The sequence below is a fragment of the Canis lupus genome, chromosome 15 (assembly GCF_011100685.1).
Source record: "Canis lupus familiaris isolate Mischka breed German Shepherd chromosome 15, alternate assembly UU_Cfam_GSD_1.0, whole genome shotgun sequence".
Taxonomy (NCBI): Eukaryota; Metazoa; Chordata; class Mammalia; order Carnivora; family Canidae; genus Canis; species Canis lupus.
This window is the reverse complement of record NC_049236.1, coordinates 16,689,221-16,713,558: the sequence shown is the minus strand read 5'-3', so window position 1 is coordinate 16,713,558 and position 24,338 is coordinate 16,689,221. Positions and strand designations below refer to the sequence as shown.

Here is a 24,338-nt window from a genome sequence, read left to right as displayed (position 1 = left end):
GCAAGGAGCCCAGACCCCGGCTCCCAGTGTACACCCCACCCCGCCCCCGCCCCGCCTGGGCTTCAGCTCCCCCCGGACCCTCCTTTGTGATTTGCAGAGAGCACGTTCACTGTCGGTTAGGCTGGGATCTGTGATCCGCCTTCCTCCTCAGCGGTGCCGGGCTGGGCAGCTGTTCCCGTCCCGTCCCAGCCAGGGCAGGGAGAGTGCTCCCGCAGTCGCCGGTCCCCGCTTGGCCTTTGGCCATGGCACTTTTGTGAACGGCTGAGCCAGGGTGTTGCTCTGTGCCTGGCCCCGCACAGGAGGATGGCTCAGCCCCTGGTGTTTACGCTCAAGATCTAGGCCTGGCCGCCAGCCTCATGTGTTCCTCTGTGTGCATCTGTTCTCCAGGGGATAATGACTTTTGCCTGTGAGCTTGGGGTGAGGTCCCTGGGGTGTTCTGAGCACTGGTTTGTGAATCAGGGCAAGAATCTGGGATACTGGTAGACTACATGAATGGCCCAGAATCTCCCAGGAAGTAGGTGGCTGAGCTTGGACAAGAACCGTCTCTGAACTCCTGGAAAGGGCTGTGAGTGCTGTGGCGAGTTTCCTCCCCAAATACTCTGCTGAAGAGTCCTAACACCTGGTGTGGTCTGCCTTCAAGGTGTCCCCAGCCAAAACCAGGGCCTTGGGAGGGGACCCACAGGGCAGCACTGAGCTGGCCCTGGCGGAGGGGGAGAAGGAGCCCAGATTCCCTTCGGAGACCACACGCCTTCCCCATCCAGCTTTCCAGCCCTACGTGGGCTGGGCCCAGGGGTGCTGGGGACAGATCCCCTATTCTACGTGCTGTGCTCACCCACATAAAAAGACCCCCTTCATGCCTCCGGCTGGGCTTAGTCCTCTGAGGCAACATTCCTCTCTGGCCAGAGGGTCCTGTCTTCCTCTCCTCAGCCTGCCCAGTGCTGAGGGGGTACGGAGGTGGAGGAGGCGGACATGCGCACCCGCCTGCATTCCTGGGGCAGGTCGAGAACTCCTCCTGGAGCCTCCACGACACACCCGCCCAGAAACATCCTGGGAATGGGCTCCCTCCAGCCCCTCCCATCCTAGGGGGCTAGCGACACAGCTGTGCCAGTGGGGTTACCCTTTCAGGTGCCCCTTCTGGTTCTAAGTGGTCAGAAGGGAGCTGGGCTATGGGAGGAGGGACACCGTCCTTGTGACCTCAGACATCCCACAACAGGGGGGCAGACATGAGCTCCAGGCTCCAGGAAATCCAGCTGAAGATGGAGGGCCTGCCCTGTGACTCCCTGGGATTGGGTCATTCTGCTCCAAGCCTGGAGGAGAGCAGATGGGGCCTGGTCCCCAGCCTGGCCACAGGGCCCAGCTGTCCCCTGACCGCCTTGTCAAGGACACCACGGCCTGTCCTCCTTTACCCAGCAGCTGCCCCACCTGCTTAGGCCAGGGCTCTCCTCAGTTCTGGAAGTACCATGGGGGTCACACCCTCCTCAAGTGTGTGGCCAGACCTGTCACCTTTTATGTAATGGAGTTGTACACTCCATCTCAGGTCTGTTCTCACAGCATGTTTTCCTTCCCTCCCTCCCTCCTTCCCTCCCTCCCTCCTTCCCTCCCTCTGTGTCACCTCTCTTTGGCTGTGTCCACCTCATCTTCTCCCTTCCGCCACTCCCTTCCATCCTCTGTCCTTCCATTTTGCTTCACCCGCTTTGTCTTTCCTCCTCCTCACTCCCTTTGCCTCCAACACGGGAGAGGTGCTCTGTGAGGACCTTCATCATGCCCAGGCCTGGCTTGGACAGCGAGAGGTTCCCCCCATCCCCCCGATGGGGAACCTAGAGCAGAGGTGGGCCCAGCCACACCCTGGAAAGTGGACATGGCCCGCAGGGACCCATCGATGGCCTCCTGCCATATCCTGTCCCATGCCCCTTTCAAGGCCTTTCCAACGGCTTCCCAGAACAGGAGAAACCGGGGTCCGTGGACAAAGGCCACACCAGCATTTCAACGAGGGTGGTTGGGCCAGAGGACCCCATGGTACCTCTAGCCCGGAGGTGTCCTGAGCCACCTCCCTTTGCTGTGCTGGATGCTGGCCAGCTTCAGCTCTCTGGTGCTGCAGGACCCCAGAAGGGACACCTCACTGCCTCTGCCTAACTAGCGCATCTGCGTGCACTGTTGCCTAAAGAAGAACGTACGAAGAAATAGCAACTTTGCCGGCCCTCAAGTATGCCTTCCTACCAAAATGAGATCTCGGGCACCCCCAGGAGGAACACGGGTCTGACTGCTTCCCTTGTGCCTGTGGGGAAGGGCCCAGACTCCAAGCTTGGCACTCACCCTTTCATCATCATGCTGGCCAGCCTGCCCCTGACCTCCTGGCCCGTGCAGCTCGTCACCGTTCTGGGGATACCCTCCTGCCCGGGCCAGCTGTACTCTCCGTCTCCCAAGTGGGAGACTTGGGAAAGTGAAAGGAGATTGAATAGTCACCGTGACTACAGGCATTTAGGCCAGACTCTCCCAGAGGAGTTGGGGGTCTTCCCCTAAGTCTGGCGGCCTCTCCCTCAAAGCATCTGTAGGCAGCGCTCCCTGGTCCCTCTGTGTCCTGGCGCCCTCCCCCTTCAGCCTGTGTGCCCTCCCCGGCTCCCTCCTCTCCTCAACCCTGGCGCATCTGTGGATGGGGAGTGGTCCTGGGGTGCTACCCGCCAAGGGCAGGCCCTTCAGAGGCCCGCAGCCTCCCTCTGCCCTCCCCGGGCCAGGCCCGCTCTAGCCAGAGTCCTTCACATCCTGTCTCCCTTTCTCTCCCTCCCGCGGTCAGTGGCGGCCAGAGGAGTCCGAGGACTATGTAAGTAACAGGTGTGCGAGCGCGGGCGAGACCTGGGTCAGGCTGGGCTCGTGGGACACTCCCCTCCCCCGCCTTCTCCCCCAGCCTGAGCCGCCAAGATCCGCAGGGCACCAGCCACATCCGGAGAAAATTGGCGTTTAGACTCAGGCGGCGAGCTGAGCAGCGATTGGCATTTCCTCTAATCCTTACTTCTCGCCTGTCGAGCGGCAATTTCAGGCCAGTGTTTGTGATCGACCAGGGCCTGGCCCCTGCTCTGGCCAGACAGGGATGGAGTTAAATCCGATCCTGATCATTAGGCCTTATTGATCCCTGGAGTGAAAAATCACCTGCTCCCGGGCCCAGGCTGGGAGGGAAATCAGCGGAGCCGGTTCCGGCATTGGTGCATTCTGGAGCCCCAGCCCTGGACACCCTCCAGCTCGGGCAGGAGGGTGTCTGCGAGGGGTGGGTGGTGGCTGCAGTGGCCCCACCTGAGACTCAGAGCTGGAGGGACACCAGGGTTGGCGGTGACAGCTCTGTTGCCACTGCTCGGTGGTTCCCTCCCTTCCCACTCTGCCCTCCATGTGGCGTGGCTTGGCCTTCTGTGATGTTTGTCCGCATGTTCTGGAAATAATGCCTTGGCTGGAGATGGGCATAGGCAGGGCCTGCCAAGGCTAGGAGACAGTGCCCTGGCCGACTCCTTGGGCATCACCCGGGAAAGTGGGGAAGTGTGTTCCCCACGGTGGGGGTTTTCTGTCTTCCTCTGCTTTCTTCTTGTCTCACAAGGTATTGTGAGCACACGGTGTTCACAGAGCCCTTTCCTACGTGAGGTCGCATGGGGTCCTGACTTGGTCCTGCAGGGTGGGACCTGGGCCCACTCCACCTTGCTTGTGGCTGTGGGTGTAGATGGGTGTGTGTGTGTGTGTGTGCGCGCACACCCGTGCAATGCAGTGGCCCTCTGCCTGCTTACACAGGAGGAGCTGTAGGCTGCCTGCATGTGCGTGCCAGGAACCACACAAGGTGCTACGTGCGTGCAAAGCTCTATGCCCTGTGTGTCATGTAGGCACAGTGCAATGGAGTAGAGGAACAGTGTAGCCCTTTGTTTTTACCTGAGAGGAAGAGTGAGCTGTCTGGTGCAGGCGTGCAGCTCCCGGGATGGGCGGGGACCTCCTGGGCACACATCCCACCTGCCCGCCCTCCGCGTCCAGCAGAATCCAGCATTGCACAGCACCGCCACCCTGCCCTCCAGGACCTCTGGCCCTGTGTGCCCCAGCCACTCCCTGCCGGCTAAGGTCCTGAGGGGCTGGCACAGTCTGGCCTCCTTGCTCCTCTGTGATGGGAATGGGCCCCTCCTCCTCCTTAGGAAACCATAATCAGCGGCCTGACCCCAGAGACCACCTATTCCATTACCGTCGCCGCCTACACCACCAAAGGGGATGGTGCCCGCAGCAAGCCCAAAGTTGTCACAACGACCGGGGCAGGTGAGTGGGGGCGGTCCGGGACAGCCGAGGGCGGGGGCAGCGAGGCGGGCAGCACCAGAGCCAGTGCGTGGTTGTTCAGTCCCAGGCCGGCCCACCATGATGGTCAGCACCACGGCCATGAACACCGCACTGCTGCAGTGGCACCCCCCCAAGGAGCTGCCAGGGGAGCTGCTGGGCTACCGGCTACAGTACCACCGTGCCGATGAGGCAAAGCCCAACATCCTAGATTTTGGCAAGGACGACCAGCACTTTACAGTCACCGGCCTACACAAGGGAGCCACCTACATTTTCCGGCTTGCCGCCAAGAACCGGGCTGGCCCGGGAGAAGAGTTCGAGAAGGAGATCACGACTCCCGAGGATGCGCCCAGCGGCTTCCCCCAAAACCTGCGCGTGATAGGGCTGACCACCTCTACCACGGAGCTGACCTGGGACCCCCCGGTGCTGGCGGAGAGGAACGGGCGCATCACCAACTACTCCGTGGTGTACCGTGACATCAACAGCCAGCAGGAGCTACAGAACGTCACCGCCGACACCCACCTCATGCTCTCCGGCCTCAAGCCGGACACCACTTACGACATCAAGGTCCGCGCACGTACCAGCAAGGGCGCCGGCCCACTCAGCCCCAGCATCCAGTCCCGGACCATGCCCATGGAGCAAGGTGTGTGCTGCCGGCACATGGCCGCGCCTGGGGATCTCTGCTCTCCTTCACCCACTGACCTCTGGCGACTGTGATCCACCAGCCTCTGCTGTGTGACCCTCCAATCTCATAACCATGACCACTAACCTCTAGCAAACAGGTGCCACATTCTCGGTGTACAACCCTTGACCTCTGCTCTCCTTGACCTACTGACCTCTGCTGTGTGACTCCAATCTCTAGTGACCTTGACCCACTGATCTCTTCTGACCGCATCACCATTCTTGGGTGTGGGACGCTAATCTCTTGGGGCCATGACCCACTGACTTCCAGTGAACATGCTCCACCGTGCTCTGGTGTGGGATCACATGCCTCTCATGACCAAATCCCACTGACAACTGGTCACTGACCAGCACCTCTGGAGATCCTGACCACGGGTCCTGTGGCATCTGCCCGGCTCGGTACTCACTGTGAAGAGGAGTTTGGGCTGAGAGCTGAGCTGTGTGATTTGAAGCTGGCTAGGAGCGGGGTACCTGGCCTCTGCAGCCATTCCTGACCACCAGCCCTGACCGGCGTCTCTTCCTGGCAGGGAACCCATCACCCCAGCCTCGTTACACGGCCAGAGCTGATAACCCCCCCCCCCCATTGTATTCCACAGTGTTTGCCAAGAACTTCCGTGTGGCGGCCGCTATGAAGACGTCTGTGCTGCTCAGCTGGGAGGTCCCAGACTCCTACAAGTCGGCTGTACCCTTCAAGGTGGGTGAGGGCCATGGCCAGCCAAGCCTAGCATGCACTCAGGCCTGCCATGGGCCATCCTGCGTGGGGGCGTTTGTGACGCAGTTTCCTGGTTAGGTGGCCACACATGCTCTGGCCCATAGGCCCATGACGGGGAGGCCCCCCCTAAACACACCGCCTGTCCCCGCCCCCCGCCCCACAGATCCTGTACAACGGGCAGAGTGTGGAGGTGGACGGGCACTCCATGCGGAAACTGATCGCAGACCTGCAGCCGAACACGGAGTACTCGTTCGTGCTGATGAACCGTGGCAGCAGCGCGGGGGGCCTGCAGCACCTCGTGTCCATCCGCACGGCCCCAGACCTCCTGCCACACAAGCCGATGCCCGCCTCCGCCTTCATAGAGGATGGTCGCTTCACCCTCTCCATGCCCCACGTGCAGGATGCCTCACTCATCAGGTGTGCGGATGAGGCCGTGCGGGAGAGGGCCAGGGCTGGTGACGCCAGTGTGGGCGATGACAGCCCTCATTCCTGCTCTGCCCACCCAGGTGGTTCTACATCGTGGTGGTACCCATCGACCGCGTGGGTGGGAGTGTGCTGGCCCCGAGATGGAGCACGCCTGAGGAGCTGGAGCTGGACGAGGTGCCTGCGGATGGGACAGGGCGCCATCAATGACAGCCCCATTGCGTTGGTTGGCGGTGGCCCCAGTGACACCCCCAAGTTGGAATCACTGTCTGGCTGCTCTGGCCAGTAGCCTGGGCCTCTCTGGGGGCTCTGAAGCGGTCCCCTGGGAGTTTTCAGAAAACTCTTGGAAGGCTTACAGAGACTAGAGACACCCTGGAGGGTTTTGCTGAGGATCCCCCAGGACCTGCTCTGCAGGTCTAGAGGCTCCTGAGCCCTACCGACTGGGCAGTCCCAGCAGATTGGGAACCCCTGTCCCCTCCTCCTAGAGGTGCAGAGCCAGCCCCATCTGGTTAGGGTAAGGGGCAGGTTACCCAGAGGCCCTCTGTTCACAGGGCTGGCATGTCTCTATGCTGGTATGTGGCTTTATTCTGTGAGGACAAGGGGCAGGGCTAGACTCAGGCCCCTTCCATGGCAAGTGAGCCTTGGTCTCAGGCCAGGGAGATGTCAAGCCACAGGCCCCGGGGCACCTGGTCTGAGGCTCGGTGTGATCCCTGTGCTCTGCTCCGTCAGCTTCTGGAGGCCATCGAGCAGGGCGGTGGGGAGCGGCGACGACGGCGGCAGGCAGAGCGGCTGAAGACATATGTGGCTGCACAGGTGGACGTGCTCCCCGAGAGCTTCACCCTAGGAGACAAGAAGAGCTACCGGGGCTTCTACAACCGGCCTCTGTCTCCGGACCTGAGCTATCAGTGCTTTGTGCTCGCCTCCCTGAAGGAACCCGTGGACCAGGTCTGCCTTAGCCACCTGGGCTCCCAGCACCCCGGGAGTAGACCATGTCAAGCACCATGGGATCCCAGACCTAGGGCTGCCCCAGAGACCCCAGACCTGCACTAGGGATCTCAAAAGACATCGGCCCCTAGGACCCGGAAGACTAGAGCTGATCCGGCCCTAGGGACTCAGTCAGCTGGCCAGGCTCAGGTCTGCCCCTTAGGATCCAGACCCAGTCAGCCCAGCAGAGCCCAGCCCCAGAGCCCTTTCTCCAGGTTTGGTGGGCAGACGGTGGGGGGTCTCACACTCAGCTCACCACCCATGCCGTTCCTCCACTGGGCCACAGAAGCGCTATGCCTCCAGCCCCTACTCTGATGAGATCGTGGTCCAAGTGACACCAGCCCAGCAGCAGGAGGAGCCTGAGATGCTGTGGGTGACAGGCCCCGTCCTCGCAGTCATCCTCATCATCCTCATTGTCATCGCCATCCTCCTGTTCAAGAGGTGAGTGCTGCACTCAGGGCTCTAGGGGACAGCCACCTGCCCCTGGACTCTGAGGTCCCCCCCAGCACGGTTCACACAGGTACAGGGCAGCCACCGCAGCCTGCACCTTCGCTCCTGGGCTCACTGGGGAGCCCAGAACAGCAGAAGCAGCGTGTGTACACATGCGTGTGTGTTAATCTAGGTGCGCCAAGGAGCCACAGCTTCACAGAGGGCTGGTTCACTTGCATCCCTGGGCACGTCTGTCCATCTGTGTCTCTGTTTCGGTGGATGTGAGCATGTCTGTCTTTAAGCTTCAGGACACTGCCCTCTCCTAGTCTCCTACCTCCAGCACTTCCTCTGCCACCATCCCTAGACGACTCCCTAGCCCGGCTCTCCCACTTAGGCCTAGAGAGGTGCAGACCCAACTGCAGGCCCACACACCCACGGACATTCACTTGGCGCCCGTGTATTGCGCTCCTGGTGTAACCACAGCATCCCCAGCTGTCGCAAACTCAATGTGTCTTGAACCTTCCCCTTAACCTTCCTCCGTGCAGTCCCTGCAACAAGGGGACTGGTCCCTCCACCTGGTTAGCAACCAGAAAGCTGGATGTCAGCCTCCTCCCTCCTCTTCCCTTTCACTCGGCCCGGTCCCTGAGAGTTCTGTCCCGAAGATGGCTGCACCTGCTCCTCCTCCTCTCCTGGTGGGCTCCCCGTGAGACGGTACACGTGCAGACATAGCTGGGGACCTGGCACACGGGGCTTCTCAGTCCTCTCGGGTGCTGGTAGCCACCTACCCCTTCTATCCATCCACCTACCAGCCTGAAAGGTACTTCCAAAGATTTGTCACCCACAGTTGTTTGTTTAAGATTTTATTTATCGGATCCCTGGGTGGCGCAGCAGTTTGGCGCCTGCCTTTGGCCCAGGGCGCGATCCTGGAGACCCGGGATCGAATCCCACGTCGGGCTCCCGGTGCATGGAGCCTGCTTCTCCCTCTGCCTGTGTCTCTGCCTCTCTCTCTCTCTCTGTGACTATCATAAATAAATTTAAAAAATTAAAAAAAAAAAAGATTTTATTTATCTATTCATGAGAGACCCAGAGAGAGAGAGAGAGGCAGAGACACAGGCAGAGGGAGAAGCAGGTTCCATGCAGGGAGCCAGACGTGGGACTCGATCCTGGGACTCCAGGATCAGGCCCTGGGCTGAAGGTGGCCCTAAACCACTGAGCCACCCAGGCGTCCCTGTGACCCACAGTTTAAAACTTATCAGTGGCTCCCAAAATACAGCATGACCTCTATCACCTGACAATCAGGTGCCTGACTGGTCTGGCCCCTCCTGCCATTCCTGACCTCGTCACTGAGCTAACGCCATTCCCTGGCCGACCAGGGCTGTGCCCCCTCCACTCTGCAGTTTTCCTGCTCAGGCCCACCCAGCTACTGCCATCCTTCGAGACTCCCTTCCAGGGACCCCTGGCTGGCTCAGTCGGGAGAACATGCATCTCTGGATCTTCAAGCCCCACATTGAATAAAGTAGAACTTACTGTATTTTTATTTTTATTTTTTTAAAGATTTTTTTTTTTTTCATTCATGGGAGACACACACACAGAGAGAGAGGCAGAGACCCAGGCAGAGGGAGAAGCAGGCTCCACACAGGGAGCCTGATGTGGGACCCAGTCCCGGGTCTCCAGGATCATAACCTGAGCCAAAGGCACATGCCTTAACCACTGAGCCACCCAGGCATCCCTAGAACTTACTTTAGGGAAGGAAAAAAAAGACTCCCTTTCCTCCCTTCCAGGCTCTGGTGCCCACCAGACCCTCCTGGTCTCTGCTTCTTCCCTACATCCCTATCTGCCCCAGTGGGCACATCACTAGGACTGTGTTTCTAGCACCCAGCACACCACTCTGAGCCCTTAGGGCATGTCCGTGAACACTTGTCAGTGAGGCCGTATTGGTTTGTATGTCTGAACGAGTCTGCACAGAGGAGGTCCTGTGCTCTGTGCCCCACCTACCCCTGACCCCTGACCTGGACTGAGGGCCCTCTTGAAGAGTTCATTCCTTCCTCCCGGGGTGAATAGGGACAGGCTTTCCTGGTCCAAGGCATGGAGACTAGAGGCGGCGGCCCAAGGAGTGCCCCGCACATCCCCTCATCCTCCTCCCTATCTCATCCGGGTCCTGGGGCCTTTCAGGAGAGCCAGCACCCTGCCTAGGAGTGCCACGTAGGTGCTGTAGATAGGTTCCTCCATGCCCCCCATGTCGCAAGAGGGCCTGAGTGCTTGGCAGAAACAGTGACCATTCCTTTCTTCTGTCCTTGCCTGTCTTTCGGGACCTAGTAAACAAGAAAGGTAGGACTCATTCCTTCTCTCTTCACGTGCCTGCCCCTTCACTTCTTATCCTTCTGCACATTTCGGGCCCAGCAGGGAGGGATGGGGCTCCAAACAGAAGCCTCCTGGCCTGTGCTTGTCTGGTCAGCTCAGCAGGCTCCGGGGTGGCCTCTGTTGCTCTCCCGCCTTGTACCCTGCACAGGGGAAGCCCCGTCCCCATGGCGTGAGCACAGTGCAAGCTTCAGTGCCTCCCCTGAGTGCACAGATGGGCTCCGAGTTCACTGGAACCTTCTACCAGGCTCCTGGTTCTCTAAGATTATCTAAGTGCTGCTGGAGACATACGTGCAAAGAACACTGGGTGCGAGGCAGGGGGAGGTGTGTGTTTCTACACACTCGTGCACATTTATGCAAACACCCGTGTCCACATAGCAGGAGCAGCTCCCAGATGCTTGTCAGCAGCTGGACCCCATGGTCTGTCTCTGACCCTGTCCTTATAGACGGGGGAGCTGAGGCCAACGAGGGAGGACTCTGCCCAGCTAGGGTGACGCCTTCCCCGTCCCTCCCCTGCTGCTCTGGACATTGACCCTGATACCGAGAGACAGACAGCTGGGGCCCGGCTCTCTGTGATGTTTGCGTATCTTATGTGTCATTTGCATGTTTATTCCTGGTGGCTTCTGCTGCCCTCACTGTGACAGCCTCGGGGACAGCAGCTCCTGCCCAGCAGCGGCCTGCCCTCTGTTGGGAGGCGCCACCAGCCTTTGCAAGCCCTTGCCCCTTCGCTGCACTGGCCCTCTGTCCATCCCGGTCCCACTGTCTCCCTACCCGCCCTACCCTGTGTTCTGTGTTAAAGCTGCTCTGCCACTGGCTCCCCTGTGCTCTGAGACCCCAGGAGGGGCTGGGGCGGTGGGAGGGACCGAGCCGTAGACGCAGGGTCTCTGGCACAGCCAGCCACACCGCCCGTCTCTGTCCTCTGCGTGGACCTCAAGTCCTCACCAGCCACCCTGCTGCCTCCTCAGGAAGAGGACTCACTCCCCATCATCCAAGGACGAGCAGTCAATCGGGCTGAAGGACTCCTTGCTGGCCCATTCCTCTGACCCTGTGGAGATGCGGAGGCTCAACTACCAGACTCCAGGTAGGCAGCTCTCCAGCCTACCTGCTCCCGCCCAGGCCTGCAGGTCCTGGAGTCTCTCCCAAGAGCTCCTGGCCTTGTGCCCCCACTTCCTACTCTTGTTTCTTGCTGCCTGCTCCCTGAACCCATCCACTTTTTTGAAGTGACAGAAGCTTTTATAGGCAGCAAATGCCCAGGAGCCCTGGAGCCCCACAGCTTCTCGGGAGGCCCAGCTGCATAGGCCCTGCCTCATGTTAGGTCAAGGCCTCCGAATCTGGGCTAAGGACCCTTACAGGGCCCACGTCCCAGCCACAGGGTGGCCAGAGTCTACACCTGCCCTTTGTCCCTTCTGTACAAGAGGTGGGAAATGCCCCATCAGACACTTCTGGTGAGATAGGGTGCCCAGACTTAACTGTGTGAGCACAAGGACCCCACTCAGAGCATTACACCTGCCCTTCCTTCTGCAGCCACTCTCACGTGGTTCTCTGGCTGTCCCTTCTTCCTAAAGTGTCACTGCCTCCCCGTGCCCCAGTAGACACACCTGAGACGCCTCCCCTAGATGACGCCTTCCAACCCACCTCAGCCCCCACACAGGCCTAGGGGTCTCCTCTGGTTTCCAGAACCTCCCTGCTCCTTCCCCAATGACACCTCTCACTCTGGACTAGAATCACCTCCATGGCAATCCAAGTTCTGTGGAGCCAAGAACTGTGTCTTGTTCATCGCCATCCCTTGTACTGTGCACACAGTGGGCTCTGATTGGATACCTGTGAAATGGACACACGATTAAGTGAACTAACACACACATGGGGCTTACGTGAGGTAGTTAAATTAGCACGTATCAAATTGCTGCAAAATGTGACAGCTTAAGACAACAATAATTATGCGTTACCCTTTTCAGTTTGTGTGGATTAGAAATTCAGACAAGAGTATATAGCAGGAACAGCTTGTCTCTATTCCAGGATGTCTGGGGCCCTCACCTGGAGAACTTAGAGTCTGAGAGCTAGAATCACTTAAAGTAAACGTTAGCAAACTTCGGCTTATAGCCAAACATGACCCACCACCTGGTTCTGCAAGTAAAGTTAGAACCCAGCCACGGCAACTCATTCATATACCACGCACGGCTACTTTCACGCTACAAAGGCAAGGTGAAGTAGCATCTACTGTATGGGCACAAAACCAAGGATGTTTACTATTTGGCCTTTGTGGAACGGTTTCTTGTCCCCTGAATTCTGAAGACTCATTCATTTACCTGTCGGGTGTTGATGCTAGAGTCAGTCAGCCGTGAGCCCACCTGGGGTTGTCAGTGGGAACGACCGCACAAGGCTCTTCACGTGGCCCTGGCTCCGTCACAGCACGGTGACTGAGTCCCAAAGACATGCGTCCTGAGAGCAAGCAAGCCGGGCCACCTCGCAGGCTGTTGCAACCCAGCATGATCATATCTACCTACGCGGAATCCACTCTCTAGGCTGCTTAGGGGCCTGGAGGGTGGAGAAGCCTCCTCTGAGAGGGGATGCCAGGCGTGTGAGCATGAGTCAAGCAAATGGGGGGAGGTAGGAGGGAGCTCCATTCGGTGGAAATAGCACTGTGGAAGCACCCCACGGGCACTGGGAGTCCTGCATTCTTGGAGTTGGGGTACTGAGAGCCCACAGATGAGATTGGGGGGTAGACAGGGGCCGCCACAGGGGAAAACCTGAGTGCCAGGCTAAGGTTTGGACTTCATCATGACGGTACCAGGGAGGCATTGAAAGTCTTCACCAGGGGAGCGATAGGGTCAAATTGTGATTTGGACATCTCGCTCTGGCCACTGTGTGGAAGTCAGACTGGAGGGGACAGATTGGGAGACTTGAAAGCCACGGAGTGAGTGAGAGGCGCCAAGGACGTGGACAAAGAGGGTGGCCATGGGAGTGGGGGGCAGGCGTCGCCAGCGTGAGGAGGCAGCAGGGCTTGGGCTTAAGGCTGAGCAGTGAGTGTGGGGTTCCAGGAGCCCCCCTGGTCTGTGGGTCCACGCCTCCACCACTGCCACCCACCTGAAACTACGGATGTGGGAGGTGACGAGCAGCCTGTGGTGGTCAAAGCCGGAGGACAGAAGGCAGGGCAGCCAAGAAGGAGGGGAAGTTGAGGAAGGCTGAATGAAGAGTAGCCAGGGAGATTAAGAAGGAGCAGCCAGAAAGGACGAGTATGGGAGGAGCGGAGCGTCCCTGAGCCAAGGCCAGGGCTGGCTGTGCACTGGGAGGACTGTTGGCTTTGGCAGTTGGGACTGTGGAGAGAGCATGGTGGCCGGGTCCTGCTGGAGCTCTGGGCTGGTGGCCGTGGTTTTCTCCACGATGAGGTGAGAGTGGTTAGAGCATCAGGGAAGGTGTGGCCTGGGTGTGGGCGCTAAGCAGGCACGCCCTGGGAGGACTGCTGAGCCGCCAAGGGCCCCCCGGGGTTCAGATCCCGAGTGCCTGTGGCTGCAGGGGCTGGAGGGAAACTGCAGGGATCTGAGAGGAAAGGAGGGATGGAGAGAGAAAGGAGGGTGCAGACGTGGGAAGGGCTGAGTGCAGAGGGATGGGGTGTCCAGGAGGGGCTGGGGGCTGGGGCCAGCCATGAGTCACCACAGGTGCAGAGCTCAAGGAACCGGCCCTGCCAGTGGGGAGAGGCATCCCCACGGACACAGCAGTCCCTGGACTGTTGAGAGAACCAGGGACCAGAAGGGACAAGGGAAGGGATCAGGGGCACGGCGAGTTTTCTTCGAAATTTTTTTTAGTTCATAGAGGTTTTTTTTTCCTTCTATAATTTAATCTTTATTCTGAAAATGTTTCAAAATCACAGAAAATACAGTCCTATATGCATATCCTTGTGTAGCCTGACCCTGTCGTTTCTGGCCATGCGTGCCTCCTCTCTCTAGGGGAAAGCATGCTCCCCTTTCGCCTAATCATCTGAAAATAGCCAAGGTCAAATGTTGATACCAGAGGGGCTAAGGGTTGGTTGGGATCTAGAATTTAGTCTTAAAAAGAGGCCCCCACGGCTGCCCAGGCCCCTGGGGGTTGGGAGCGCTCTGCTCCTGGTGGGAGATGGGCGAGCGTTCCTTGGGGGAAGGGTGCGGAGGGGGCCTGTGGTCGGGCCCATTCCTCCAGTCCCTTCATGCAGCACCGGTAACCCGAGAAGGTTCTGGGCTTCCTTCTTTTGCCCCGCTAGTTTTTCTGTTTTCTTTCCCTGCAGGTTCCAGTGTCCCCAGTTGCCCGAATATCTCAAGTTAGTTTTCTGAGTTCGGGGGCTACTCTGGCTTCTGTGTCTGTTTCCTCCAACTTTTTCTCACGCCATCACCTCTGTCCCTTCTTGAATCTTCTTCCCCTCCTCTCCTTGTGTCCCCCACCTTCCTCCAGTCCTGTCTTCCTTCCCACTGGCCCGGCCCTGGTGTCTGCCTCTGTGATCTCCAGTCCCCATCCGACACCCTTTGGGGGCCTCCCGTCTCCCGTGTCCACATCTCCCTCCCCATCTCTGCGCCTCTCTCGGGAATCTTCTGCGCCATTCTATGTCGCCGTACTTTGCGTCCACTCCATCCACACACTCGGTGTAGCGCCGATGTCACCGAGTCTCCCACCGTGACTGGCGCCAGTGAGGGGCAGGAGGGCTGTCCACAGGCAGGGCCCGTGGGGCGGGGTGTGCAGCTGCCACCTGGGCTTCCAGCCCCCGCCCAGGAGGAAGGAAGCCTAGTGTCCCCCTAGAGGACCCGCCAGGCGGGGCCCTGGTGCCCTCACTGAGCGCCGCAGCCCACGCCCATGCTGCTCACAGCACACACATTGCCTCACTCCACCCCTGCCCCTGGCTGCTGTGTGCTCCGCCATCCTTGTCGCCGCATGTGCTGCTGTCCTCATGCCACCAGTGCCGAGTGCTCCATGGTCACACGTGTGCACATAACATGCATCGGGCTATCTCCACTGCCGGCGTGGGCCTCGCGCTGACACCACCCGTGTGTGCCCCCCCCCCCAGGTATGCGAGACCACCCGCCCATCCCCATCACTGACCTGGCCGACAACATTGAGCGCCTCAAAGCCAACGACGGCCTCAAGTTCTCCCAGGAGTACGAGGTGAGACGTCCCTACCTCTGCATGTGCTGGGCCCACCCCCATGCCGGCTCCTGCCCTGCGTCGGGTCCCAGCCGTGGTGTGGGGGGCCTCCGGGCTTCCCTAGAGCACAGATTTGGAGGAGTCAGCAGTGGCTACTGGAGAACCCAGCTCCTTGGGTGCTAGGCCTGGCTGAGCCCTTGTAAGCAGCCCACGGCTGGACCCGCTCACGCGTGGACGGGTAGTAACAGCTCACACATCAGGAGCTTCCACAGGCCAGACCAGCCTAGGCAGTTTATGTGCGTCTTCTCGTTCTGCTCTCCTCACAATGTGAAATGGTTCTATTGTTAACCCACCTTACAGATGAGGAAACTGAGGCTCAGAGAGGGGAAGTGACTTGCCCAAGGGCAGAGAGCTGGTGCATAGTAGAGCCAGGAGTCAGACCCAGGCCTGCCTGACACCCTCATTCATGTGTGTTCTCAGAGCAACACGGGTCACAGAGCAGGGAGTCGGGGGACTCCAGGCCCGCTGCTCAGGCTGCACAAACCTTCCAGCTCACGGCCCCCCACGTATGTGCCCTCTTCACTCTGGTCTTGACTCCTACCTGCTGAGGGCTCCAACCTCGGAGCTCCTGGAGTCTGAGGGCTTCCAGGCGGCCCAGTGGGGAGGGCTCTGCTGGAGAAGGAGGTGATGAAGGAGGCCCCCACCTCCACACCTGTGCTCCAGGGAGCACACACAGGTGGTATCCTGCTTCGGCTCCTCTCCTGCCGTTGCCCCTGCTCCCGGCACAGGCCTGGCTAGGACTCACCCTCGATCAATAATGGGCAGACAGGTGATTGATGGGCTGGCACAGCCCAGCCTGTGAGTCTGCTCCCTCTCATCAGATGTCCCCCGCCCTCACCCCGGTGGTGCGTGGTACCCTGGGGTCCCAGGATTCCCCTTCTGGGGGCTGTGGGTCAGCTGGGTTCTCACGGCCGTGGGCCAGATTTCTGCAGAAGCAATTGGGCCTGGCAGGCAGATTGATAAACGTGTCTGCCATGAGGAAGGCATGCCGCCTCGACCTGTAGAGCAGCCTCTGGGGCCTGTTTTCAGTTCTTCCACTGGCCTGGAGGGCCTTCCATGATCTCTGCCCACCCCTGTCCCGTCCCATGTCCCACAGCTGCCCTTCCTTCCTCACTGTCGAGGTTAACGGCATCCCCCCTCTCACCTTCTGCCCACTTCTTTCCTCTGGCCTGAGCTTTTCCTCCTCCTCCTCCCAGAAGCCTTCTCTGCTCTCCTGGGCCTGCTGTGGGCTTTCCCTCAGCCAGGATCCCATAACTCTGTCACCTCTGACAGCCAGTCAGTGATCACACTGCCCAGCGCCTACCTGTGCTGAATGCTGGGCGTACGGAGACAAATTCGTCAGGTGGCTCAGCCGGTGGGGAGGCCAGCTCAGGCAGGTGATTGGCCCTGAATACGACATCATACCTTCGGATTACATATGCCAAATCCTGCGGAGAAAGCAGGCTGGCAGCACCAAGGCAGGCCGAGGGGCGGGGTGTGCTAGAGGGCCTCAGCTGTGCCTGCTGTCCTGTGGAGAGTAGTAGCCTGGTGCCAAAACACGAGCGCAGCGCGTGCTCTGCTGAGGACTTCGGGTAATGTCCTTCTGTAGAAGGGGGATAGTCCTGGAGCCTGCTTCAGAGGGGCATTAGGTGAGGGAATACGTGCAAAGTGCTCAGAATAGCGCCACGCACACCATGGGTTCTGAGACTCTGCTACTACCGTCATGATCTGTGGTGGTGAGCACAGAAGGCACTGAAGCAGAAAAATGATAAATCAGCATTTTCTGAGGGTTGTTCCAGCCACAGGACAGAATGGGGTGAAAGCAGAAAGGGAGATGCCCAAGTCCGAGTTGGGGTGGCCTAGCCGAGGCCAGTGACAGCAGGTTGAAGAGAGGCTGAGGAGGGTGTGGAAGCCCTAGGACATGGTGGGGCCTGAGGGGACAGGGGCATGGAGGGGTTTTTGAGGATGACGTGAGGGTAAATGCATGAAAGTGCCTTTGACCGAGACGGTGTTCCGGTGGCGAGCTACTTAGCAAGGATTGAGATCGCAGGGCCTGTGGGCCCCCAGGTGGGGTTGCCCAGGAGGCTGCCGGCCATTCAGCTCGGGAGCTCAGGGAGACTGGGCTGCAGCTGGGGGTGCATGCAGCCCCAGCATGTGAATGCAAGACCCTACGAGCAAATGAGGGCCCCAGCAAGTGATAGAGAGTGCAAAGGCAGCCCAGGAACAGCCCCTGGAGGAGTGCTGGGCCCTGCCTGTGGCAAGGGCAGATGGGCAGAGCGGAGACAGACAAGGAAGGGCCGGGGAGGTAGGAGGAGAGCCAGACAGGGTGATGCAGCAGGTGCCCAGCGCCCTCAGCGGCGTCAGGTGCGGCACCACTGGCTACCATCGCTCCCTCTTGGTCTGTACGCATTTCGCTAGTTGGGCGCAGGGTCTGAGGGACTTTCCCCTGACCACTCTACTGGGCAAGGGGATTTGGTGCCCCATTCAGAAGGGTCTCTGGTCCATCACCTACCCGACAGGTGGTAGGGCAGCCTCAGCCCTACGGCTAGGGGAGCGTGGGGCTGGTCGTGGCCCGGAAGCGAAGGCAGCATATGAGCACCACCTGGCAGGCTGGGTCTCGCGAGCAGCAGGGAGACCTCAGCCCTTACCTTGCCTACCTGCCTCCATTTCCTATAGTCCATTGACCCTGGACAGCAGTTCACCTGGGAGAATTCAAACCTGGAAGTGAACAAGCCCAAGAACCGCTATGCAAACGTCATCGCCTACGACCACTCCCGAGTCATCCTTACCTCCGTCGATGGTGAGCCAAGGGCAGCGCCCCCTCCATCCTCTTGCTCTCCTCCTTGCTGGCTGGGGTGATGTTTCCTCCTGCAGGAGAGGCCCGCGGGCCTAAGGTGCACCGAGGTAGAGACGGCTGGACAGGGCCCCTGGAATAATGCTCTCCTGGGTCCCTTCTTGTTCACAGGTGTCCCAGGGAGTGACTATATCAACGCCAACTACATCGATGGCTACCGCAAGCAGAACGCCTACATTGCCACGCAGGGCCCACTGCCCGAGACCATGGGCGATTTCTGGCGGATGGTGTGGGAACAGCGCACAGCCACCGTGGTCATGATGACACGGCTGGAGGAGAAGTCTCGGGTAGGACTGTGCAGCAGCCTTCCTGCTGGGGAGGTGGGCTGGGGAAGACTCAGTCTCCAGTGACTTTCAGGCACCTCTTCCTGCCTCTGTCAGAAGCTCCCCAAGGGGTTCACCAAGTCCTCTTGTCTTCTTGGGGTGTTCTCACGCCCCCCAGCTACTGGGTATTCTTGGGCTGTGGCACGTTCCCTAGACGCTGGCACGTTCCTCAGATATTAATATGTTGTATCAGATGCTGTCTTTTTCCAGGAACGTTAATGTGTTCCCCAGTTGCTAGCATGTTCCCAGGATGTTCACATGTTCCCCAGATGCTGGAGTGTTCCCGGGACATTAGCCCATCTCCTAAGTTAATTAGTGGAAAGAGCTGCTGTTATCTGCTTCTGCACTGCAAAGCATCAACCGGAACGTAAAATTTACAGAGCTTGAAAATGGCGCATAAACGTTATGGGCAAATTTGGCAGAAAATGTGCCTGGTGCGATCTGGTCATGAATAAATAATTTTCAATTATGGCCCTCATTCTCCTAGCTAGGGCAGGGATGGCAGTGTAGCGTGAGAACCTGATTTGGTTTGGCAGGGGGGTGGCATGATAGATATGAGAGTTCGGGGCTGGGGGCCTGGCAGCCATGTGGGCCAGACCTCCCACTCCCCCTTTTGCCCCAGGGTCCCTGCCTGTCCAGGCCTTTGGGGACACCTAAGCACCCTCAAACCTGCCCCACTTGTCTCTATATAGGTGAAGTGTGATCAGTACTGGCCAGCCCGGGGTACCGAGACCCACGGCCTCATTCAGGTGACCCTGCTGGACACGGTGGAGCTGGCCACATACACTGTGCGCACCTTTGCACTCCACAAGGTACAGCCTGCCCCCGTGCTCGCCCCCCCGCCCCGGCCCTGTCAGGAAGCATTCTGAGCATGGTGTGCTGAGAGTCAGGGCCCAGAGGTGTGTAAGTGCCCTGTGGCAGCCCGTGCCATGGGGTGGAGGTAGGGGGTGGGAACAGCACCTCAGGCTCCTCCAGTCCCCCTCCTGTGGCCGGAGTCCTGGCCTGGCCTCAGTGCCAGGTTGTCTTGCCCTGAGTCTAGAGTGGGCATGCTTGCCCTGACACATCGGGTCTCCCCGCTTTTCTCCCCAGAGTGGCTCCAGCGAGAAGCGGGAGCTGCGTCAGTTCCAGTTCATGGCCTGGCCGGACCACGGGGTTCCCGAGTACCCCACCCCCATCCTGGCCTTCCTGCGGCGGGTCAAGGCCTGTAACCCGCTAGACGCAGGGCCCATGGTGGTGCACTGCAGGTGAGAGGGTTCGGGGCCACCCTGGGGGACGGGTGTGGGAGGCGGGCTGGACCTCTGCCCAAGCAAGCCCGTGTCCTGCAGCGCGGGCGTGGGCCGCACGGGCTGTTTCATCGTCATCGACGCCATGCTGGAGCGGATGAAGCACGAGAAGACAGTGGACATCTATGGCCACGTGACATGCATGCGATCGCAGCGGAACTACATGGTGCAGACAGAGGACCAGTACGTGTTCATCCACGAGGCGCTGCTAGAGGCCGCCACGTGCGGACACACGGAGGTGCCTGCCCGCAGCCTGTATGCCCATATCCAGAAGCTGGGCCAAGTGCCTCCCGGGGAGAGTGTGACTGCCATGGAGCTCGAGTTCAAGGTGGGCTCAGGGGCCTGGACTGGGCTGAGGGGGAGACCCCCACCCCCACCGAGAAGCCAGGCCTGACTGGCCTATCCCTCTGTCTAGCTGCTGGCCAGCTCCAAGGCCCACACATCCCGCTTCATTAGCGCCAACCTGCCCTGCAACAAGTTCAAGAACCGCCTGGTGAACATCATGCCCTATGAGTTGACCCGTGTGTGTCTGCAGCCCATCCGTGGTGTGGAGGGCTCTGACTACATCAATGCCAGCTTCTTGGACGGCTATAGGTCAGCATGCCTGTGACCGCCCCCACACTCTGCAGGCGCCTGGGCCTGCAGCAGGCCAGCTGGGGGGCACAGCAGAGTAGGGCCAGCCCGGGAGATCAGAGCAGGCTTCCTGGAGGAGGGGGAGTCCAAGGGACTGATGAGGCAGTCTTGGGGAGACTCGGGGGCAGCAGCAGCTCCAGCATGTCCGGTCCCATGCCCGCCGCAGGCAGCAGAAGGCCTACATCGCCACGCAGGGGCCCCTGGCAGAGAGCACCGAGGACTTCTGGCGCATGCTCTGGGAGCACGGCTCCACCATCGTCGTCATGCTGACCAGGCTTCGGGAGATGGGCAGGGTGAGGCCACCCCCCACACTCCAGGGCGCACCGACCACCTCTCCACACCTCTCCCCTTTCACAGCCGGCCTCCCCCCACCCACCCCGGCAGAGCCCCGGGCCCCCTCCTCACCACCTGCAGCGTCCTGCCCCAGAACCCTCTGAAACCTGCAGCTGTCCCCCCAATCCCTCTCCACTTGACCACGGGGACTGGGCCCTTTGTCCACAGGAGAAATGCCACCAGTACTGGCCAGCAGAGCGCTCCGCTCGCTACCAATACTTTGTCGTTGACCCGATGGCTGAGTACAACATGCCGCAGTACATCCTGCGTGAGTTCAAGGTCACAGATGCCCGGGTGAGTGTACAGAGCAGGGGTGTGTATGTCTGCACGATAGCATGTCTGTGATGTTGCCCAAGTACATGTGGGGTGGTGGCAGTCTTCACGGAGCCCTGGCTCAAGCTGCAGGAACCTGAGGTGAGGGTGAGGGTGTGGGGCCAGGAGCACCTCTCTCGGGGCCTCAGGCATGATAGTTTCATGGGCGCGCACCCGTGTCATGCTGCCCATATGGCCTGGTGGGGCCGTGGGGGCACAGAGGCTAACCCTGTTCCCTGCCCCCCTCTTCCAGGATGGGCAGTCGAGGACAATCCGGCAGTTCCAGTTCACAGACTGGCCCGAGCAGGGCGTGCCTAAGACGGGTGAGGGCTTCATCGACTTCATCGGGCAGGTGCACAAGACCAAGGAGCAGTTCGGGCAGGACGGGCCCATCACGGTGCACTGCAGGTAGGGCCGACCCTGTGGGGGGCTGGGGCACGGGGGCGCCCGTGGGCCTGGTGGGCAGGACCCCAATCCAATGCTGTCCTTGAGCAGTGCCGGCGTGGGCCGCACCGGGGTGTTCATCACTCTGAGCATCGTCCTGGAGCGGATGCGCTACGAGGGCGTGGTCGACATGTTCCAGACCGTGAAGACCCTGCGCACACAGCGCCCAGCCATGGTGCAGACGGAGGTACGTAGGCCCCCCACTGGCTGGCACGGGGCCTGGCTCCTCCCACGCGTGTGCCACCGACGTTTACCATTCCCTGCTCTGCCTGAGGCACTGTGGTAGGATGAGTGGAGTGTGCTCCTCCTTCCGCACCTGTGCCCTGAGCACCAGCAGTGTGCCTGGTTCCGGCGAGGGTGGGACAGCAGTCCTTATGGGCTGCGCAGTCTAGGAGCAGATAAACATGGTAGGGGTGGGGCAGTGGCAAACGGGGAGAACCAAGCCTTCCGGGGCTCCTCCAGGCTCCCTGGACACCGCCTGGGGAGACATCTGGTCTAGCACCTGCCTGTGGCCCCCAGCTGCAGCGTGAGTGCCCTTGGCAGCGCGTCGGGAATATCCACTCACGCTGCCTTGGCTGACCCGCCCCTGTCCCGGCAGGACCAGTACCAGCTGTGCTATCGTGCGGCCCTGGAGTACCTTGGCAGCTTTGACCACTATGCAACGTAACTACCGCTCCCCTCTCCTCCGCTGCCCCTGCCTGGGGCTCCGGAGGGGACCCAGCTCCTCTGAGCCATACCGACCATCGTCTAGCCCTCCTGCACGGATGCTGTTGCTGGCAGAGCACAGCCCACTGGGGTCACAGCGTTTCAGGAACATTGCCACACCAAATGGAGAGCCCAGAACACCACTGGGCAAGTGGGTGGGCCGACAGGCGGATGCCATGGCCCGTCTCTGTCCACCAGGCCCGCCCAGAGCCTGCGTCGAGCTCTCTGTTCTGTGCCGCGTTTCTCATGCTTCTTCTCATGGGGTGGGGATGGGGGCAAAGTCTCCTTTTTTATACATTAAGTGGGGGTAGACTGAGGGATTTGATTCTAGCCTCTTCCCTCTTGATTTTCCTTTTGCAAATCCTTAACTGCAGAATGGGCCGCTGTGGGGGTTGGGGTTCAGTTGTTTTCTTTCTTGAGTTCACTTTGGATCCTTTTTGTGTATGACTTTTGCTGCTGAAGGACAGAACATACCTTCCTCTGTGCAGAGCTGGGGCCGCCAGCCTGAGTGGAGGCCCAGCCGCGGGCCTGGGAGGCACCGCTGACCCAGCTGCTCCTCCAGCCCTTCAGACAAGATCCTGTTTCAGCCAAATGTGGGGAAACACAATTCTTTTTTTAAGTTTTGTTTTGTTTTTCCTCCAGAGCCTTATTTTAGGCCCCACAGACAGTGGTGGGCGGGGAGGAGATAGGAAACACTCATCTCCAGTTGTCTATTCCCGTGCGTGTGTGTGTGTGTGTGTGTGTGTGTGTGTGTGTGTGTAACATTCACAGCCCAGAACCACAGACGTGTTTCGGGGAGCCTGGCAAGGCATTCCTCATCACCATCGTGTTTGCAAAGGTTTAAAAAAAACACAAAGACAAAAAAAAAAAAAAATCCCAAAAAAACAAAACCCACCAAGAAAAAAACAAGAGTCATCCCCCTGGCGTCTGCTTCCAGCCCCCAAGAGGGGGAGGTGGCCCCTTGTGCCTGGGCTCCCCAGGGGAGCTGCTGGGCTGACCTCGGGGGCCCTCAGAGCCGTGCTTTCGTCCCCAGCCTTGCGGTATGGCGTGGTGGTGGTCAGCTGTGGATCTGGCCGTGCAGCCACGGGGATCAACACAGGTCAGGGTGTGTGCCACGCCCCGCACACCTCAGGGCCGAGCAGGGGCACAGCTGGCCCTTCAGGTCCAGGCCAGTGGGCCTGGGAGCACACGTGTGTCCTCAGAGCAGGGGCCAGATGATTCCCCTCCCTGGTTTGCAGCTGTCGTCAGAGCCCCTGAGAATCGCTCTATTCCACTCTCTCAAGATGCCCTCATAAACCAATGTGGCAAGACTACTGGACTTCTCTCAATGGTACTATAATCAATCCTTATTATCTCGGCTTGCTGAGGGGCAGGGAGAGGGCCTCTGGGCAACACTATCTAGGTAGGTAAGCGGGGGCGGGGAAGGGTGCATAGCTGTTTTAGCCGAGGGACGTGGAGCTCGTCCTCTATCTAGGCTCAGTCAAGATCAACAATCCAGGGTTGGTAATGTTGGATGAAACATTCATTTTTACCTTGTGGATGCTAGTGCTGTAGAGTCCACTGTTGTACACAGTCTGTTTTCTATTTGTTAAGAGAACTACAGCATCATTGCATAATTCTTGATGGTAATAAATTTGAATAATCCGATTTCTTACAATTGGGCCTCTGTCTCAGCTCTTTCCGGAACCAAAGAGTGGGCTCTGTAAGGTCAGTAGCGAGGGGTAGATTCTGGAGATGCCCTGCTGCCGAAGGAGGCAGCGAGGCTGGCCTGAGTATTTGTGGCAGCTCGGGCTCCCGGCGCTGCGGCTCACTTTCCGAAAGGAGCGTTATGAAGCCTGGAAACCAGCCACCGGTGTGTATCAAGAGCACCCCACGGGGGACCCAGCTCCCCAGGCAGCCAGCAGACGCTTTGCCTCTCCTCCCCTTCCCTCTCCACCTCCGCTGCCGAGGAGAGAGATGGCCTGGGTGCCCCCGGAGGCTGGGACCCGACGGAGATTGGTTAGTGAGGACTCTTGGAATCCACGTGATCCGGCGACTGGCCCCAGGGTGGCTGTCTGGCCCCCCCGACGAGCAGCAGTATCATGGGCCTGGCTCGGCTCGTGGAGCCCTGCAGCCTCTCCAGCAGTGACCGGCCCAGCCCTGCCAGCTTGTGAGGCCACGGAACTTCCCCGGCACAGAGGCCAGACCCGGACTGAGCGGGGATGGAGCTAAGTCAGCAGGGACCGGGCTGTCGGAGAGCTCTGGCCGTGACGAGCCCAGCGCGGAGGAGCCGCGGGCACGCCCGGGCAGCACCTGCCACCTGACTCCACTGCGGGTGGGCGCAGGCTTCCCAGAGGAGGTGACCTCAGCTGGATTCGGAGTGTTTCATGGGGCCAGCGGTGATGACTTTTACGAAGTGGGGAAAGCATTTCCAATGGAGAGAGCAACTC

At 59.7% G+C, this 24,338-nt stretch overlaps 1 protein-coding gene across 11 annotated transcripts in view; it reads left to right on the top strand.

The window, feature by feature from the left end:
• Positions 1-23,566, top strand: part of PTPRF (protein tyrosine phosphatase receptor type F) — an 87,140-nt gene extending 63,574 nt beyond the window's left edge. For 3 of the 11 annotated variants that reach the window (XM_038558360.1, XM_038558355.1, XM_038558359.1), the window contains 22 exons: positions 2,792-2,818; positions 4,158-4,275; positions 4,355-4,933; positions 5,568-5,665; positions 5,847-6,100; positions 6,190-6,283; positions 6,836-7,051; positions 7,377-7,531; positions 10,843-10,958; positions 14,136-14,168; positions 14,907-15,004; positions 17,699-17,822; positions 17,988-18,163; positions 18,892-19,011; positions 19,289-19,443; positions 19,525-19,810; positions 19,898-20,076; positions 20,282-20,408; positions 20,617-20,742; positions 21,014-21,168; positions 21,256-21,391; positions 21,803-23,566. In XM_038558360.1, the coding sequence (XP_038414288.1) occupies positions 2,792-2,818; positions 4,158-4,275; positions 4,355-4,933; positions 5,568-5,665; positions 5,847-6,100; positions 6,190-6,283; positions 6,836-7,051; positions 7,377-7,531; positions 10,843-10,958; positions 14,136-14,168; positions 14,907-15,004; positions 17,699-17,822; positions 17,988-18,163; positions 18,892-19,011; positions 19,289-19,443; positions 19,525-19,810; positions 19,898-20,076; positions 20,282-20,408; positions 20,617-20,742; positions 21,014-21,168; positions 21,256-21,391; positions 21,803-21,871 (3,441 nt within the window). In that variant the 3' untranslated portion in view covers positions 21,872-23,566. The remainder of the gene's footprint in view (positions 1-2,791; positions 2,819-4,157; positions 4,276-4,354; positions 4,934-5,567; positions 5,666-5,846; positions 6,101-6,189; positions 6,284-6,835; positions 7,052-7,376; positions 7,532-10,842; positions 10,959-14,135; positions 14,169-14,906; positions 15,005-17,698; positions 17,823-17,987; positions 18,164-18,891; positions 19,012-19,288; positions 19,444-19,524; positions 19,811-19,897; positions 20,077-20,281; positions 20,409-20,616; positions 20,743-21,013; positions 21,169-21,255; positions 21,392-21,802) is intronic. The other 8 variants (XM_038558364.1, XM_038558362.1, XM_038558361.1 and 5 more) reach the window with 6 other exon arrangements.
• Positions 23,567-24,338: the final 772 nt, after the last annotated feature.